At 39.9% G+C, this 18,773-nt stretch overlaps 1 protein-coding gene across 8 annotated transcripts in view; it reads right to left on the bottom strand.

Annotated features, from left to right (window-relative positions):
- The window catches only part of mical2b (microtubule associated monooxygenase, calponin and LIM domain containing 2b), an 85,873-nt gene that overhangs the window by 15,638 nt on the left and 51,462 nt on the right, over positions 1-18,773 (bottom strand). Inside the window, exons 14-27 of one of the 8 annotated variants that reach the window (XM_033634393.2) lie at positions 17,923-18,017; positions 17,549-17,617; positions 17,261-17,389; positions 16,009-16,200; positions 15,569-15,850; positions 15,314-15,454; positions 14,124-14,639; positions 10,269-10,370; positions 10,019-10,111; positions 7,945-8,131; positions 7,706-7,779; positions 7,041-7,122; positions 4,572-4,630; positions 2,271-2,547 (exon numbers count right to left, since the gene is read on the bottom strand). In XM_033634393.2, the coding sequence (XP_033490284.1) occupies positions 4,590-4,630; positions 7,041-7,122; positions 7,706-7,779; positions 7,945-8,131; positions 10,019-10,111; positions 10,269-10,370; positions 14,124-14,639; positions 15,314-15,454; positions 15,569-15,850; positions 16,009-16,200; positions 17,261-17,389; positions 17,549-17,617; positions 17,923-18,017 (2,003 nt within the window). In that variant the 3' untranslated portion in view covers positions 2,271-2,547; positions 4,572-4,589. Of the gene's footprint in view, positions 1-858; positions 1,021-2,270; positions 7,123-7,705; positions 7,780-7,944; positions 8,132-10,018; positions 10,112-10,268; positions 10,371-14,123; positions 14,640-15,313; positions 15,455-15,568; positions 15,851-16,008; positions 16,201-17,260; positions 17,390-17,548; positions 17,618-17,922; positions 18,018-18,773 lie in introns of those variants that run through there. The other 7 variants (XM_033634388.2, XR_013491640.1, XM_078168178.1 and 4 more) reach the window with 7 other exon arrangements.

Raw genomic sequence — 18,773 nt, 5'->3', positions numbered from 1 at the left:
ATTGAGGGCATTTCATCAGATTTTCTCTAATTGCAGGCCACCCTAGTGGGCACTTCATCACATTTTCTCCACTAGAAGGAACACCTGTGGGCACCACATGATGTTTTTTCCACAAGGAGGGCACCCTAGAGGGCACTTCATCATGTTTTCTCCACTAGGTGGGCACCCTAGAGTGCACTTCATCATGTTTTCTACGCTACAAGGGCAAAATTGTGGGCACTACATTACATTTCCTCCACTAGGTGGGCACCCTGGAGGGCACTTCATCATGTTTTCTCCACTAGGTGTGCACCCTACTGGGCACTTCATCATGTTTTCTACACTACAAGGGCAAAATTGTGGGCACTACATTACATTTCCTCCACTAGGTGGGCACCCTAGTGGGCACTTCATCATGTTTTCTCCACTAGGATGGCACCCAAGAGGGTTTTTTAATCACATTTCTCCAATTGAAGGGCACCCTAGAAGGCACTAATCATATTTTGTCTACCATGGGGGCACTTTTGCTGCATTGGCTGCACCAAGATTTTCATTTGTCTTCTTTATAAGCTCTATTACCAGACAAGGGACTCTGCTACAACTAAGGACATCAGTGCATGGCCTAGCAGCAGCTTGTCTGTTGTGTTAGCATTGCTCGTGCATGTGTAGAAACGTGTGGATAGGCTGCTGAGCCCAGGAAAACTCTTCTAGTGATAAAATAACAGACACTGTGGGAGAAAACCTACAGGTCTCCAGCGGCTGAAACCCATTTGATCAGCGCAGTGTCTTTGTTAATAGCTTTGAGAGACATATAATAACTTCTTCACAGTGCTGCATATTTGGGGAACCTGAAAATGATAATCTAGGAGCCACACTGACCTTTGGTACTCTCCTGGATTTGGCCCTTGGCACCTGTGGTATCTTGTGCTGTGGCTTTGACTATACAGGAAGCATCCAGAGCTTCAACAGCCATCTCTGTGTCTTCAGGAACTCTTTCCTGACCTTTATCAAGCTGCTCTGAATACAAGTTGGACAGCCCACCTGCAAATTAAAACAGTGTGTGGGCATTAAGCTTTAACTAGCTTTGAATTAGTGTTAACCTAAGTTACAATAAACATTTTCAAACATGTAGCTCATTTCATGCACATGAACTGTCTAACTGGGAGTCTACTTCAGAAAAACAAGTTAGCAGTTACTATACATCTTGTGTAATATATGATCTAAAACAATCAGCATAGCATATCAAAGAATGGTTACCAGGTACCAAATAAATATGCATGTAAGGCAGCAAACATATCCTTATATACTTTCCATATTGTAAAAGCACTAAAAGCAGCAAAATAATGAATATAGTTTCTGATTCTGAAAGTGACACATCTTTAAAAGCACACAGAGTAATCCCTACTTGCAACAAAACACTGATAAAATACATGACATGCTGGTAACAGTACTCACAGAGTAATGAAGGCAACATTGTACAGAATCTTTCCAAAGGTGATTCCACTCGGTCACAGCAAAGAAATGAAAATATCTTGATACAAACTTTGTATGCAGTGTTTCTATTAGCCATTAAACAACCAGACCTTTTATTAATGTGACTCTTTTTTTAACTTGCACCCATTGGTGTTCTCACTTTGGTTTATATAGCCACAGGAGAATAACACTTTACCAAATGACACATAGATACCAAACCCAGAGGAAAGGATAGAGCAGACCCAGTAGCAGAACCCACGAGGAAGCTGACAGGAGGAAATGACATGTGATCCACTTCAATTCTGTTCAGGTTGACTAGAGTGGAGTTCAGTTTGTTTAAATTTACCTTGGCTTAACAGTATTTGATTATAGCTAAGCTTTTGCATATAGTTTTTGTCTATTTTTTACGTTACATTAAAATGACATTTTTTGCAGCAGAAGCTTTTAAAGCCTTCTGATTATGTTTCAAGCTGTGTGAGCTGTGCTCCCTCTGAATCCGCTGCAAACCTAAAGGTTGTTGAGCTTTTCATCAGATGTTACAAAGCAAGTTATTTGCTGAGTTAACAGAAGCTGTGATTGTGACCATGATTTGTGTGGGTGATGTTAGGTCGACGTAGCACAGAGTTGAAGAAAGGATTTGCTTTTTGATGAGGTTGTTAATTTAGTGGTTAAAAGATGTGGAAATAATCTGAAGTTTGACTGTCGCATTATGAGATTACCTTGAATGCCAACTGTTCAGTCATGTCTAAGCTTTGGTTTCTTGGAATTATTCACGTAATGCAGTTCAGCTAATTGGCAACAAACCACGAAGCAAATTATTTATGTAATCAAACTGATTTATTTTGGAATATATGTACAGCTTATAAATATCATAAATTAAGCAATTTTACAGTAATTATCAATGTGGAAAACACATAACAAGGCTTGCAGGCTGCTTCAACAGTTATTATAAAAATAACTATGAAACATACAGAATAAAGCCAACAAAGTGTTTCTGGCAGTGTGCAAAAAGCTGCTCTGCTGATCTCCTGAGCAAAGTCTAGGAGGTACAGGAGAGAGATCTGGAGAGGGGCTCTGAGGGGGAGAGGCCTCCTTCTGAAACAGAGGGAACCACAGACAGACCACAGACATGTGGACACATGTGTTACTGTCACATGGCCTGAGAAGATGGGAGGCTGCTGCTGATGATACAGCAGGACAAGACAATAAATGCAGGGGCATTCCGATGGATGTTTGGTGTTAGACAGGTTAGGGAGGAACACAGCACTTCATGAGTGTTAGTGGGGTTAGTTCGGATGATATGACACCAAACAGAACGAGTAAGTGACAAACCAACTAAAAGGTGTTATGTGTGCATCAGTTCACCATTACCATGAGCTTCCAACTACCTCCACACTATTTTTTTTTGCTGTGGGCAACCAGGTCTGATTTGTGGTGAACATATTCCAAATATAGCGTACAATATGACAGTAATAGCTTGGTAAATCTACCTGATGCCAGCTGACCATTATTTTATCATATGTATTTTTAACTAAAGAATTTGTTTGGCAATTAAAGCTACAGTAGGTAACTTTTATTTGAAAAATGTAGTATTTAGTCATATTTGCTGAAAATGTCACTGTATCCTGGCAGTAGTGCATGAGACAGATAATCTGTGAAACAAATCTGGTTTCTCTGGCTTCCTCTAGTGCTCCTTATGGTATTTACAAGAATCCAGCCCTTTAAAAGTGAAAGCGAGCTTTTCATCAATGGTCCTGTTCTGTTTACTTGTTCGCTGTGATAGCGCAGTGAGGAGTGACTGACACTGTGTGAGAGACTCCTCCTGGCTCTGATTGGTTGTTTTGGTTCAGGATTTTTGCAAATGCCATTAGGAACACTGGGAGGAGCCAGAGGAACCTGATTCTTTCACAGATTATCCGTACTTACACAGTTACTTATTAAAACTTTGTTTTAAATATGTATCAGTACATGTTCATCATATTCAATGTTTATTATAGCCTACTATAAGGAATTTGGAGCATTTTTGTTAAATACAAAAGCCCATTTGGACATAAATTGACACCCATTGCCCCCGCATGCCACTGAGAGTGCTGAGAGCTCTAATCTTTCATGGAAAGCTAAAACTTCCATGTTTTGTCAAAGCATAAGCATAGCTATATAGCATATCTTCCTAATTGTCAACAAATCCCATGAAAAGACCAAACAAACAAGAATGACCGGTTATACTAAGGTATTGCTAGTTGCCAAAGTCCTCTTCCTCAGTGCCATAGAGCTCCACAGTTGTCTCCCAACACTTTATTTCATAGAAACTTTACATTACATCCAGGGCCAAGGAGTGGGCTGAAAAAAAAAAAAAAAAAACATAGAGAAAGACTCTATGGTCACGCTAGGGGCTTTATGAGGCTATACTGCTTCGCGTGCATGTAAAATTTGACCTTTGCAAGCAAAAATAAAGTTATACGATCACTCAAGTCAACTGGAATTAATGGGTGTACAAAATTTTATGACAATCCATCCAACATTTCTTTCAAAACCTCAAATGTAAACCTTGTGGTGGCACTAGAGGAAAAGTAAGCAGATCACATTGGTGATAAGGATTCATCCTCTGGAAACCATGAATGTCTGTTAAACATTTTATGGCAATTAATCCAATTACTTGTTGATATATTTTGTTGTGGACCAAAGTGGTGGACAAAATGCCTGACACTGTCAACCCTGGAGCCACATGGCTAAAAATAAAACTTAATTTATATCTATAGTAGGACCGAACAGAAGAAAAAGACTGACAGTGTTGGTTTTGGTTAACAATAACAATATTATAGATTAACGTCAGCTACATCCTTTAAAGGGCATACGGTCTTATTTTTGAGAACACTAGAGCTAAAAGTATGAGTGGCAATACTTTTACTTTACTAAATTACAACTGTAATTTAAGCAATGTAAAATATTTAATATATCACGATGACACACATAACACCTTTTCAGACTACTGCATATCATAGATTCGTGCTGGTCTGTGAGTGGTTAATCTTGGTTAGATGAAGGGGGCGGGGCTATAGAGGCAGCCAATGCAGAAGCAACATAACAACATTTCATGACCAAAGCTGGCCAATCATCACCTTCCCCGCTGGCAGGAATCAGCCAATCAGAGGGTGCAGCATTGGAAACTTGAAACAGACTGAACAAAATGAAGTGAACAAAAAGAGAATAATGAATCTGGGAAAAAAGAAAAATGGAAAATGGAAGATGGAAAGAAACACCGAGTGCGGAGAATTACAAGAAAACATACTGTTGGCAATAATGTAGTTAATGCAATAAGTCAATAGATCAGAATGTGAGAATTGCCCATAAACAGTGCGTCAACAGTGCATTTTAAGATTTAACCCCTAATTCTGCACAATTAAACCAAATGATCAGAGCTTAATTCACCATAGGCATCAATTACAACATAGAATATGTAACAAAAATAATCAAAAAATGAATAAAGAAAAAAAAATTGCAAAACTTAAAATAACAAATAACAAATAATTTCTCTCAGTTGGGAATATACAGTCTTCTGTGATGTTTTGTGGACTGTTTTTAAACAAATATGTTCACTACTGTGGAAAAAAACAGCCTGGAAACAAGATTAGGCTCATTGTTTTTGGTTTGGTTTGATTTTTAAATTGATTTTACAACCAAATGTAACCAAAAATGGTTGACTGTCTGTTGCAAAAATATGCAGAAAATACGAATCCTTGTCAGGGCTTGTGACAAACAGAACAAAGTCCTCTGGTAACACAGCATGAAGAAAAAATTTTTGAAAAATTCAAATGAATTCTGATTTTGTCACAGAGCTCTAACGTGGAAAAATAAGACTATGAATAGTAAAGCATTTACTTTTGTAATGCAATTTTCTATCATTTGATGGTCACCCTGATCTTCAAATGTCCACAATTCTAAAATATTCTAGATAATCTGACATTTTTTGTCTCTTATAAAATAAAAACCATAAACAAAGAGCCTGAAATTTATAAAGGGAAATCAGCCAGTTATCTTTAACAAAATACATAACAAAGGGAAATACTACCAACCACAAAAAATGTATTTCAATGACAGAAGTATTTCCTGAAATGATATTGAAAAACTAATAATAATACTGTTTTGGCATTTCCATTGCACATCTCTGTGGTGCAAAGTTAAGGTGCAAAAGGCAATATGCAGTCAATGGAACATCAGTAACTATGTGGGTTATTCTGACATAATACTGAAACCAAGCCACACTGTCCAGATGGCTTTCAGGGTTAGTCAGAGGGCATGTTCCAGGTTACTACACTCCAATCAAATGTCCTATGTGGACCTTTAAAACACATTATTTCAGATACCTCAAAGCTCATCTGAAGCGCAGAAGGGGAATGGCTTAACATTTGGTGACAATCCAATTGGTTACTCTGAGCATGACAAGATCAATAAATCATGATTGGAACAGATTTCATATGGTGAAAAGGGAACTTCACAGACTCTGAGATCTCAGCTCTGAACAGTGATGTAAATGTCATTAATAGCACCTTTAGGTGATGCCTACAGTCTGAGCAGCCTGAAACAAGCCCTTGTGTGTCAGAGATGCATTCAGCAGGGTACAACACCAGGACACCCTGACAGTCAACAAACACGTACCAAGGAATGTGAGCTTATTATTACCAACAGAGTCAGGTGTGCACAATGCATGCATCACCCCTGAGGTCTGCTCAGCATGTATGATTCAATACTCAAATGCACAACATAATCAGAGTACCTTTATGAGAGTTTGCTTAAAGGGATAGTTTTGAATTTCTGAATCGGGTTTATATGGAGCACTTATTTAAAGCCAGTGTATTACATACAGTAAAGTCTGTTGGCACACCCCAGCTTAGAGATGCGGCACAACAATACATCGCTTAGCTTGTGTCAGACTCCAAACCAGAGGCATGCTGATAGGCTCTCCTGTAATACACAGACTATGGATAAGTAGCTAATACAACCCGACTTAACTATACCTTTAAGATGACACTTTGTTGTGCTGTCCCATGCAAGTGCAGGCAAAATTCACACCAGGCACTGCATTAATCAAGTGAAGCACTTTTGTAACAACTGTTTAAGCGGCTTAATAAACACTTTTGACTTCAAAAACACAAAACTAAAATGACCATAGACACTTGGAATGGGGGAAGTACAGATATTACATTAATGAACACCTGATTCCTCTACTGTGGGCAGTACAAGAGCACAACTTTAAATCCATCTGGGTTCCTATCAGGTAAACTGGCCCAGACAGGCTCCCTGTTACCTCCCTGTCTATGTGAGCTGTAGGCCGATGAGCTGCTGATGGGCCAGCTGGGGCTCCTGGTAGATCTGTCCCAGCACATCGTGCATCATGCAGATCAGAGGACAGCCCACGCTCAGCAGCTCATACAGGAACACATAGTCGTGGGAGTAGCTCCTGACGTGGGACCGCACAGCTGTAAAAGACTCACGCACACTTCCCAACAGCTGTCGAGGGAACACACACACAGCCCGGCTAGCACGCCTCGGCCAGCTCAGGCCTCGCCTAAGCAAGGAAACCAGGGTACCTGGTGGTTGGATCTGGACGCTGCCCGTCGCTGAGTAGCTCCCACCATCCAACGCTGAGGATGTGATGCGGTTTTGGTCTTCCTACACAAATCAAGATCCACAGAAACTACATCAGAGTGATGTCCACGATTAGTACACCTGTGCTTTGATATCTGGCAGTGATCTGACATTTGGTTTTCACACAAATTATTAAGATGACACTTCTGCTACTTCCACCATTTTATTTAACCTCTGATCTTCTCAATGTCATCCAAACTTCACCAGCCTTGGTAGGTACCATAATTTGAAGTCAAAAAAACAACTTGTGTATTCACTTTTAGTATCTATAATTTCTCTATAATTGGTTACCAAGGTGTAAACACTGCAATGCAAACAACTTTGGTAGACATGTTCATATATGCAGGAATAAGCAATCCTACAAGTGGGACTACAGTAAAAAAAATTAACTGTGATTACCCTGAGTCTATGATCATTAAAGACATACTTGGCACAGAGATCCCGCTGAGCATCTGTTCAACAGATTGAAACAAGTTCAAATCAAGGCTATCACTTTTGGTCAGGGACACAATGTCACCATCCGACCACTGTTTGCTGGGGTTACACTGCATTTTCTTTTTTTAAAAAAGCTTTGTTTCTTGTATGTAACCACTGCAGTGTTCCTTACCATTCTCCTTCTGAACCTCCCCATGTGAGTGCTGGATTGACGCTGGGTATAATGCATCTTGCAATAGAACTTTCCTGTAAAGGAAGCACACAAAAATCACAAATCCACAAAGCTTGTGTACAATTAAAAAAAAATCCTTAAAAAGACACAATGAGACAATGCATTTCCAAATTTGAAATGATTTAAAGACCTTCCCAGGTGAGGTGAAAACATCCATAGTAACAGTGAATCAAACGTACTGTCCTGTGAGTCAAAGATGTGCCCTCCCAGACGGAGCGTGCTGTTACAGACGTCACAGCGGAAACACTCGCGGTGGAAGAAGTAGCCCTCAGCGCTCAGCCTCTCCATCACGTACACACGCTTGGTGCAGAAGTGGCAGATGTCGCTGCCGCCAAGTCCAGGAGGGAAGTCCTTCCGTACCACACACTGAGAGGAAGAAGACCAGGACAAGGTTACAGAGATGTTACATGCTGCCTTCAAGCCAAGTTTTTTAGGGTTGTTGATTATTCCCGAGATTCCTGCAAGTACACAAAAGTTAATCACAGCGTGAGATGGTGAACTGTTCACAGCAGTGGCACCCATCATAGAAATTGTTGGAAATTAGTGCCATAAAAATGATTCACAGCTTTTTCTATGCAGCAGAGGATGTTTCAAATATGGATGTTGCTGCAAAGAAGCTACATATTCTAAAAAACGAATGGTTAACACATATCTTTAACTCAGCAGCACAGAAGATCTAAACCCAGTCTCAAGATGGGCACCCAAGATTAGTGTCACCAATTCAGTATCTGACCAAATGTCTCCCCTTCTGTTCCTGAGTTGTGGTGTTGAATGATTAACAGAGAAGTGTATCTGCAGAACATTATGGTGTCACAGTGAAGTTGATCTTTCATCTTTTGGACATATAATGTTATCACTTCATCATTCAACCATCTCAGACAGTGAAATTTTCTCATAATTAGCGTACGAATTCTTGAGTTATGGCCGAAAACATGTTTTGTGAGGTCGCAATGACCTTTGACCACCAAATTCTATTCAGTTTATCATTGATTCCAAGTGAATGTTTGTGCCAAATCTGAAGAAACAACCTCTCAAGGTGGTCTTGAGATATCGCGTTTACAAGAGCGAGGCAAACACAAGGTTACAGTGATCTTGACCTTTGACCCCCAACATCTAATTAGTTCATCACTGAGGCCAAGTGGACGTTTGTGCCAAATTTGAAGAGATCTCCTTAAGACATTTTCAAGAATGGGACAGACAGATGTCCATACGGAAGGACAGACAGACAACCCAAAGACATAATGTCTCTACCCACAGCTAGTGCTGGTCTGGGGTGGCTGTGGCTCAGAAGGTAGAGCGGAACAGAGCGGAACATTGGCAGTTCGATCCCCAGCGTCTCCAGTCCACATGTCAAAGTATTGTTGGGAAAGATACCGAATTCCAAATTACTGCACACTGGTGTGTGTGTGCGTATAAACTGAGTAGCAGGTGGCACCTTATATAGTAGCCTCAGCCACCAGTGTGTAAATGTGTGTGTGAATGGGTGAATGTGACATGTAGTGTTAAAGCGCCCAAGTCAGCTCTCAAGTCAAGTGGAGAAAATAAATTTGTGCCAGGTCAGAAAATATAAAACAATTTAGTATGTGAAATAAATCTCAACATCTCAAACATGGAATTTTAACATATCCAAAGTCCCCTTTAAGGTCGTCAACATCCAATATTCTTATGTCACAAGAACCCAAAACAAGTGACATTTAATTCTCCTCATAGATCAGGTCAAATAGTAGAAATCTGACATGAGTTTGACTTGAGGTTAAATCATGTGGCTTAAATCCACTTTGAGTTACTACCATCAGCAATGTGGTGTGTGCATCAAGCTGATCGTCATCATCTAGTCTCTTCTAGCAAAACTCTTTAAACTAGTAAAGATGTTTTAGGGCGAGCAGTGGTTAAACACAAAAGTTAGCAATAACTGCATGCAGATGTACAAGCTATCAATATGCAGACACAGTCAGTCCTCTGAAGCTTTATTTCATTTCTCTGTGGTGTGAAACCATCTCACGCTGCTACAAACACATTAGCTGCTTTGTTGTTTTCCCCTCATGAAGGCAGAGCAGAACCCATTTACCCCTTCAGCCTTCAGAGCCCAAAATGCATTTTAATCACACTCAGCAATTCAGTAATGACATCTCTTCTTAATGATGCTGTTACTAGTTTAACATGTCAGCTGTATTGTAATTCTTTTTTAAAAAACAACAAAAGACCCTGAGCTGTGGGTTAGATCTGTCTCTGCAACACCCACATGCATCTTACCGGCGTGGCATTGGGCCTGTGGTCTGTCTCGTACAGGATGGCCAGCATCTGAGCTTTAGCGTCTATGGCTGATGACACTTTTCCAACTGTTCGCTAATATTAACACCAGGGAAACACAGGTGCAAAGAGATGGAGGTAAATGAAAGAAGGAATAAGAAACCACAGACAGGAGTTAGAAAGAAGACAGATGGAAAAGCAGGAAATGTATGATTTACTTTGAGTTTATGGAAGTGCAGGTAACGACTAATACCTCCTTAATATAACTAGGAGCTCCAGTCGGACAACTCTCAGAGCGAACAATTGACTTTTGAGTGATTCTTCTAGGCTTCTCAAGAGTGCAGCTCCCATTGCACTAAATGAACACCAGAATGAACATCAGTTGTGCAGTGATACACAGTTCATACGTGTCATATTAACACAGAGTGGCAACAACAATAAAGAATCCTTATGTTTTTCCTACAGCCCTGTGAAGTTCTTTTTTTTAATGTACCATCAACCCCTCCTGAAGCTGGGAATTAGAAATATGTGAACGCAATAAAGATAAAACAGAAATATGTGAGATTACTCTACTGATAATAAATGCTGTCTGAAGTTGTGACAGCCATAAATTTTCTTGCAACGCTACATACCAGACTTTTTAACTTGATTTTACATCCCAGTGATGTACTGTAGATGTTTGTAGCTTCAGGAGAAAACTGTTACACTGTGTTTTGGTACAGGAATAACACGTACTTGTGAAGTTAAGTTAAAAAAAAGTAAAGTTCTTATGAAATGTCTTCACAAAACTCAAAAATATTCTGGGCCTTGTTTCACAAAGACTTTAGATAGACATCTAAATTCATCTGATGCACAAAACTAGTTCTTGCCTAAGGTAAGTAGGGTTCACTGAATAATTTCTCAGTAAGTACTAAGTACTAAGACTTGTTCAAACTAAAAAACAAGGCTGACAATAACTGCATCAAACCACCCAGCTCCCTTCACTCTAGCAGAAAATGTTTTGCTTTTGGAATAATTCAGCCATTAGAAGACATTTCAGCCCAGTCAGCAGAAGAAAATGTTGCCACTGTACGTTTCTGCAAACCACAGATATGTTACATTTGTAAAAAAAAATTTACCTTCCATATCAACGTTTTGACAGTGTCATTTGATTACATATATAAGCCCTCAAGAGGTGGAGGGAATGGTGGATGGTGTGACACCAAGGCGCATCAGCTTTCAAGCTGCAGACCACTGTTGAACACCAACAAACAGCATGTTTTTAGTAGCAATTGTGCCACCAAAAGTGGTTGTTTTTAAGCAAACCATCATTGCTTTCCCAGCAGCTATTGTGGCACCAAAAGCTGCTTTTAGCGCACCATGGCTATGTTTCCATCGTCAACTATGCCACCAAAAGCAGGTGTTGTTTAGTGAGCCATCACTGTGTTTACAGCTGCGACTGTGCTACCAAAAGTGGGTATTTTCTAGCCAGCCATCACTGCATTTCCAGTGGAAATTGTGCCACCAAAAGTGGGTGTTCTTTCTCCACTGTTGAATTTCCAGCGGCAATTGCACCAAACACAGTGCATTTTTTTCAGCGAGCCATTGCCATATTTCCAGCTTGAATTGTGCCACCAAAAGCAGGTGTTTTTAGTGAGCCATCACTGTGTTTCTAGCAGCTATTGTGCCACAAACATCAGGTATTTTAAGCCAAAACATGATCTTTTCCTAAACATAACTGAGTAATTTTTGTGCCTCAACATAACCACATGTCACTACAGCGGTCTGGCACAACGCCTGCATCTCTGCTGACGCCACATCAAACTGCCTATCCATGTTAAGCTCCATTTTACCCTCACTCATGAACAAGCACCAGAGATACGTGAACTCCACTCAAAAACACAAGGCACAAAAACTCCATCTAATATTGATCATCTCATTAGCTTTTATTCATTCTACTTTGTCTAATGCTCCCTGTGTGAGTGCACCTCTCACAATGATGTCACTTGGAAACTTGTCTATATGTAGAGGATTCAAACTGTTGAAAATATTTGACTTTGGCAACTCCTAGTGGTGGTATTAACAGGAACACCCACACTAATTTCACCAAGATTGTGCTCTTTTATAAAAGCTTTCACCTTCAGAATAATCCAAAAGACGCAATTATGAGAAAAACAATTGTCTTGTAGGGCCTTTAAATGTCAAATTACTCATTTGTTTGCACACTAACAGCCACGTCAGCCAATTGAATCTCTCTATAAAAAAAGTGATAAAAATCCTGGACAAAAAGCAATTAACATATCATCATTGTGCCATCCTTCCAAAGTACAAGCTACTAAACTTTGAAAATTTCAAAAAATTCAGAGTGGCCTGTGAACACATTAAACAAATGACAATCGATAACTCCTCAACTCAAACTACTAGAGCCACTGTTAGAGGTGACTGTGAGGTGCCACTGAGACATACCACCTTTGGTCAAAATGCTCTGTCTTTCAGAGGAAGCACTTTATGGAACACCTTACCACCCTCAATCAGAGAAAGCTCCAGCTTTGCTATTTTCAAGGGTCACTTAAAAGTGTGGCTCAGAAATAATCAGATATGTAATCATAGGTAGTATATCCTTCACTCAAATACCAGCATGTAGCACTTCATGGGCATAGTGCAATATCACCCGCACTTAGCACTTTGTGAAATGTGACTGTTGGTTGATATTGATAACTATGTATCAGCACTAGCACTTATAGTGGAAATACTTGAAAACTGTGGTTTATGGGCATTGTGCAATAACTCCGATATTGAATTCTATGTGGACTCAATTAATTACTGTTTATTGTCTTTTTTTAATATCAACATGGGCATTGTGCAATAATTTAAACGTATTTTATATGGATTCAAATTATACTTCATGACTGTTGGCGTTTATATATTCATGTCAGCATCTGCACTTTAGATGAAATACGTAATTAACGTAATTAGTAATTATGTGCATCATGCAATAACCACAGCACATAGCACTTTATCTGGACTCAATTTCATACACTGGACTGGACAGACATTCAATTCAATGGCCCAGGTTCTTGATGTTTGTACACCACGTTGTTATGTTTTCTCTTCTCTTCTAACGTTTTTACTACTCTGTAAAATCAACCTGCCAAGTGACTACGGATGAAAATTAGCCTGGGGCTATAATCCGGCATATTTACATGCAAATGTTCATTAATGTGCACTGTACCTTCTAACTTAAATAAACAAATATATAAATAAATAAATAACCACATGTTGACCAAAGCATTGTTGAAATGCAAAAGAAACATTATGTTTCAACATATCCGCTACATAATAACGTACAAATGTTACATATCCGTGGTTTGCACAATGCCAACATTTATACTGGCACTTGGGCTAAACATTTTACTGGCCAAAGTTAGTGAAAAGTGTGACAATACAAAACACTTCCTGCAACATAAATCTCAGTGCAGTGCAGAGCTGTTGTAGAGCTGTGGAGCTGTGGCACAGTATTTCTGCCTCCTTAGCAGTCAGGCGAAGGATCATTTCCTGGGGGGAAAAATGACCAACAATGCCATCACTGCTGTATATTTCCAACAGGTTAATGCCCTCTTTAAGAACCAAATCCCTCCTGAGTGCTAGCTCAACAACATTGTTAGCAAACAGCAAATTACAAGTTATGAGGTCCTAAAGAGGTCCTTTTTCATGTCATTTAGTGCCACTGGTCAGCAGGTCTTGCTGGAATTGTTATTTCAATGTTAGCTAACTTTGTCTAAAAGGCTAAAGAAAAAAGAGAATATGGATTTTTATCAATTTGTTTTGTTTTCTCTTTTAAATTACACCTATATATGTAAGAAAATTCTTAATTTTGCTGTAGACAAGGGGGTTTAAATTATAATAATATCTAATTTTGGAGCTTATGAAATATCATTTGAAAATGTATGTGCTGCACTCTGGATCGGGTTTCTACAACCATGTGGGCTGAGCATATCTGTATGCAAGACACAAGTAGAAAAACAATAGAATAAAATCTGGGAACCTCTGGAAGAAGGATACATTCACTGGAGATCTACAGATTATCAGTGCTTGACTTGAGGGCTATTATGAGTAAAGAAACTGTTACCTTCATCTGATAATTTTTGGCTAACTTCTTATCATCAAATGCCTCCTGAGCGGTTTCATGGACCTTCTCTTGCTCACTTTCCAGATTATTCGAGGAGTTCTCATACATCCTCTCATAGTGTTCCTTGTGCAGTAAAGAAACTGGATGGGGAGGTGAGCTGCTGTGTCCATTTTCACAGATAGAATCAGAGAGGGGAGAGGAGATCTCCTGGCTCTCATCAAAGCAAGCTGAAGAAGGTGCAGCAGAGGTTTTATTGTTGCTTGAGGAGGAATCAACAAGAAGAGAAGAGATTTGCTCTGGTTTTTCAGAGGCAGTGTAAGACGAGGGAGCAGAGGAGTCTTTCTGTATCTTGTCCTTGTGCCCAGCAGTGTACAGAGAAACAGGGGAGAAACCAGCCTGGGCAGTGGGGTCAGGGACAGGGTGGACTACAGAATAGACTGAGGAGCTCTTAGATACAGAAGCAGAAGGAGGAGGCGGTGGGGACGAGGACGGAGGAGAAGAGGTCGATAGTTCCGCCTACAGAAGAACAGACAGAAGACTGAGTAGAAAAGAAGGGTGCAACTGGAGAGAAAATAACTTGATCACATCAGAATAAAAGTTCAGTGAATTTCGCATGGCCAAGTCAGTGAGAGTAAAATCAGTTTGGATGCTTTTCTACAAAGTAAAATTTACACAGCCTGTAGAAGTTTGGGTTTTGAACAGTCAATTTCAAGTTGTGCAATTTCAAAAACTTTATTATCAAGTATTTTTTAGGATTCATCAGAAAAGTTTAAGAACCAATATTCAATTATTCAAATAGCACAAATTCAACAAGCTAGTCAACGTTTAAGTCAAGATTAAATATCCAGTTGCTCAAACTGACCTGGTTCAGCCACAAAAATGCAAGATGTGAAATTCAAATCAGAACATCCAGGATGCAAAGCAAAGTGCTGCCAAGTGTAATAATACTAACTGGTTCTTAAAACTTTCAGACGATGCAAATCTCAAAGTCTCAGTGCCATCAAAGACAAGGTGACAAGACAAGACTCAGGTGGACAACTCAAAGACAGCTCAGCAAGTGTCAACTGTAACACATGGAACTATGATGCATTGTTTAATAAGTCTAACATGCATGCTGTTATTGTGAAAATGCAGTTGTCTCAACTATGACATTGGTCAAGCATGAAAAAGTGGTTGGTGCAATACACAACCTGTGATTCAGACAGAGGAGAGAGAGGAGCAGGAAGAGATTTGATTCGTATGGACGCAGGAAACATGGAGGAGAGGAGGGCGGCTCTCTCCTTTATGCTCCTCCCACTAAACTCTTTAGTGGACAGTTTCTGCGCTTTGCTCTGCACATACAGCAGGGGGTGGTAAAAATCAGAAGAGAGCAAAAATTAGCTGTAACCACATTGTTTGTAAAAGTTGTGATGAAGAACATTGTACAGAAGTGGCCTGAAAATCACCTGCTGCGTTGACCCCTCTGACCTCTCAGAGGAATAATCGATATCCGAAGCAGACAGAGAAGAAGCAGAGAAATATCTGGCTGTCAGGTCAGGAGAGGTGCGTTCTGGGTAGTAATGCTCAGTAACATTAGGGCTTGGTGAATGGGGAGGGCTCTTAAAGTGTGTGGGCGAAGGAGAGCGACTGTAGCCGCTCTGAGGGTGAGGAGATTTGGGGGAATAGAGGAAAGCGTTTTGCTGAGCCACAGCGCTGGGATTCTCCAGTAAGCGGAGGTAGATGGAGGGCTGGAAACAGGAAGAAGAGGCAGGGAGCAAGAGGAAACAAGAGAGTGTGGGTTTACAGTTATACATACAGAGCCACAAATAGTTCTTAATAAATAATATAACCCATCCACTCTCATTTACAACAGAAAAAGGTGAGAAGATTTCAGAGGGACGTGTACCTGCCACTTACGGCGAGAGGGAGGCAGAGGAGGAGGAGGGGGGACATTCTTAGGCTTTGCAAAACGGGGGTTGTCTATCTCCTCCAGGTCCTCATCCTCCTCTTCCTCATCCTCATCCTCTGAGAGAGGAGGTGGGGTCGTGAAAGGAGACAGAGAAGGAGAAAAGGAGGGATTGGATGGGTCCTCATCAGACTGACGCAAGCAGCAGAGAAAAGGAAAGGAAAAGGGACAGTAAAAAAAAGGAAAGGAAAAAGTATGAAAGACTGAGCATACATGACACATAATTTGGCAATAAAATACAGGTATTGAGCAACATTTGCAACAGAATAACAGTCAATACAGTGGCAGTGATTTGGATGTAAATGGATGTTGGATGTAGGCATCAAGACAAAGGCCTTCCAGTCCATATTCTATGTTACGTTTTTGCTACCATATCTGTCTAAGACCAGTGTTTCTCAAATGAGAGTACATATAGCCCTTGGGGTATTTTGCAGTACTGCAGAGGGTATGTGAGATTTTTAAAAAATATTATTTTAGAAAATATCAGTCATGCATAGTTCCTGTGGGAGGTTTACAGAAAAATGATGGAAAAGTTTTGAAATTTCATTTAAAAATATGTGGAAACCCTGCATTATTATTACTTTTGTTGATTTCTGAATAGGGAATATTTATTAATCAGTAAGCTGTACTGACACACACGTGCAAGCAGTGTGCTTTGAGTAGGGCTCTGTGATTACATCTACTGAAACTTGAGTATGGAAACAAACAGCAGCCATAATCATTTTAATCTTATAAGCAATTTAATATTTAATTATCACATTTAACCACTACTGTGTACTCAGTGTTGAAATGCAGATGCCACTGAATTCATAGCATTGAAATATTTTACTTTCTACATTTATGGTGCTCTGAAAATCCCCTATTTCAAAATATTTGATTCATTAATTAAAGAAAATCTCAGTGGCCCACATATTCAAACTAACTAAATAGAAAAAAATAAAAATAATAAACTTAAAACATTTAGGTAGATAAATAAGGTATTCAGTAGCTTATTCAAATTAAATGTCTTTGCATCCATGCTAAAGTTACTCAACTGCAGTGAGAGTGGATTCCTCAACTCTCGATGAAACTTATAAATGGGACGAGGAACGGAGAGCAAAACCTTTTCTTTACGTAAAAAAAAAAAAAATCACATACATAATAGAATACACCAGTATTATATGGGACAGTAATCAGGCTTGCCGCCTCTCACCTTCGGACGAATCTTTGCAGTCGAGGAGTTCTCCTCAAACTTGGCCAGCAGCTGAGTTGCCATGGAGCGGACTTTGTTCTCACGCAGCTCCCCATCCTCACCAGCGGGGGGCGCACTGTGACAAGACAACTGATGCCATGTATTGCAGAGGTGAGAGAAAAAAAAAAAGAAACAGGGAGTGGGATCAATTTGAGGCACACACTTTATCATATATCTGTCACTTTGGACAATGATTATAACTAATGTTTAGAAATTTTAACTGGATTTTAGCTCTCCTGTTGGACCTACCTCTGTGAGGTAGTGGTTGCCCTTTCGCTGTCTCTTGCTAACAGAATCCTCGTCCGGTTTGCTGTCATCCTGCGAGAGTAGACATTGCAATTAAGATAAGTTGAATCGTGAGGTTTCCATCCTCCATGTTCACATCAACAAAGAGCCACTAAGATTGTTATTAGTATAAAAGCTGAAACTGCACACTAAAACATCAAGAATCCCTCTAATCATCGTGCAGATTGACGGCTTGTGTTCATGATTAGATAACACGTTCATTACAAAAGCATGCTTTGATCTCTTGTGTTGGCTTTAGCTTATCTAATCAGGACCTCAGTGACTGAATGCTGTACTGCTGATGAATGAAAAGGGAATGTAACAGTATTTTGCTTTACCCTGGGCATCCTCTTCTTGGACTGAGGCAGGTTCAGCACTTTGTGGTTGGTTTTAGCTAGATAGCCTTCACTATTCTCATCTGGTTCTCTTGAACCTGGAATATAAACACAAGTCATTCATGTTCAGAACAATTTACTTCACACAATTTAATCTCACATAAAGATACTCAACACTGAAGTTATTCAGTAGGATACTTTTTAAGATAAAGACCACACAGATAGGTTCCCCATTTACAAACAATCAAGGACACACTCACAGCAGTGGGGTTAACAACACACACAAATGCTACAGTATCATGATAGCTAAATTATGGACATGACTAAGATTTTAAAGTGAAGCAACTTGCTAAAAACTAATGATATGTTTAGGTGAGGTAAGGTGATTTTTCTTATGTGGTACTTGTCCTCACATTTCCAGAACTTTTTCATTGCACTCCTCACATTGACAGACATCAGTCGGTTTCTTACTCATCAGTTTCTTTGAAAAACTATTAAACACTTTATAAAAATCTGCCTGGTTTGCTCGATGCTAATGCTATCATGCTGTCTGAGCTAAAAGGGATGTTTTCTTTTGGGGATATTGAACGTTTGCCACATATTACTCTTGTTATTTTAGTTTAAGGCACAAAAATCCATCCATCCATTTTTATATCTGCTTATCTGGGGCTGGGTTGAGGGGTCAGCAGGCTCAGCAAGGTACTCCAGACCTCCCTCTCACCAGCACGCTTTACAGCTCCTCCTGGGGGATCCCCCAGCATTCCCAGGCCAGATGAGATATATAATCCCTCCAGCATGTTCTGGGTCTGCCCTAGAGTTCCAGTTGAACGTGCCCATAAAACCTCTACTGGGGG

Source organism: Epinephelus lanceolatus, chromosome 5, assembly GCF_041903045.1.
Source record: "Epinephelus lanceolatus isolate andai-2023 chromosome 5, ASM4190304v1, whole genome shotgun sequence".
NCBI lineage: Eukaryota > Metazoa > Chordata > Actinopteri > Perciformes > Serranidae > Epinephelus > Epinephelus lanceolatus.
The sequence above is the reverse complement of the archived record's forward strand: the minus strand, read 5'-3'. Positions and strand labels throughout refer to the sequence as shown.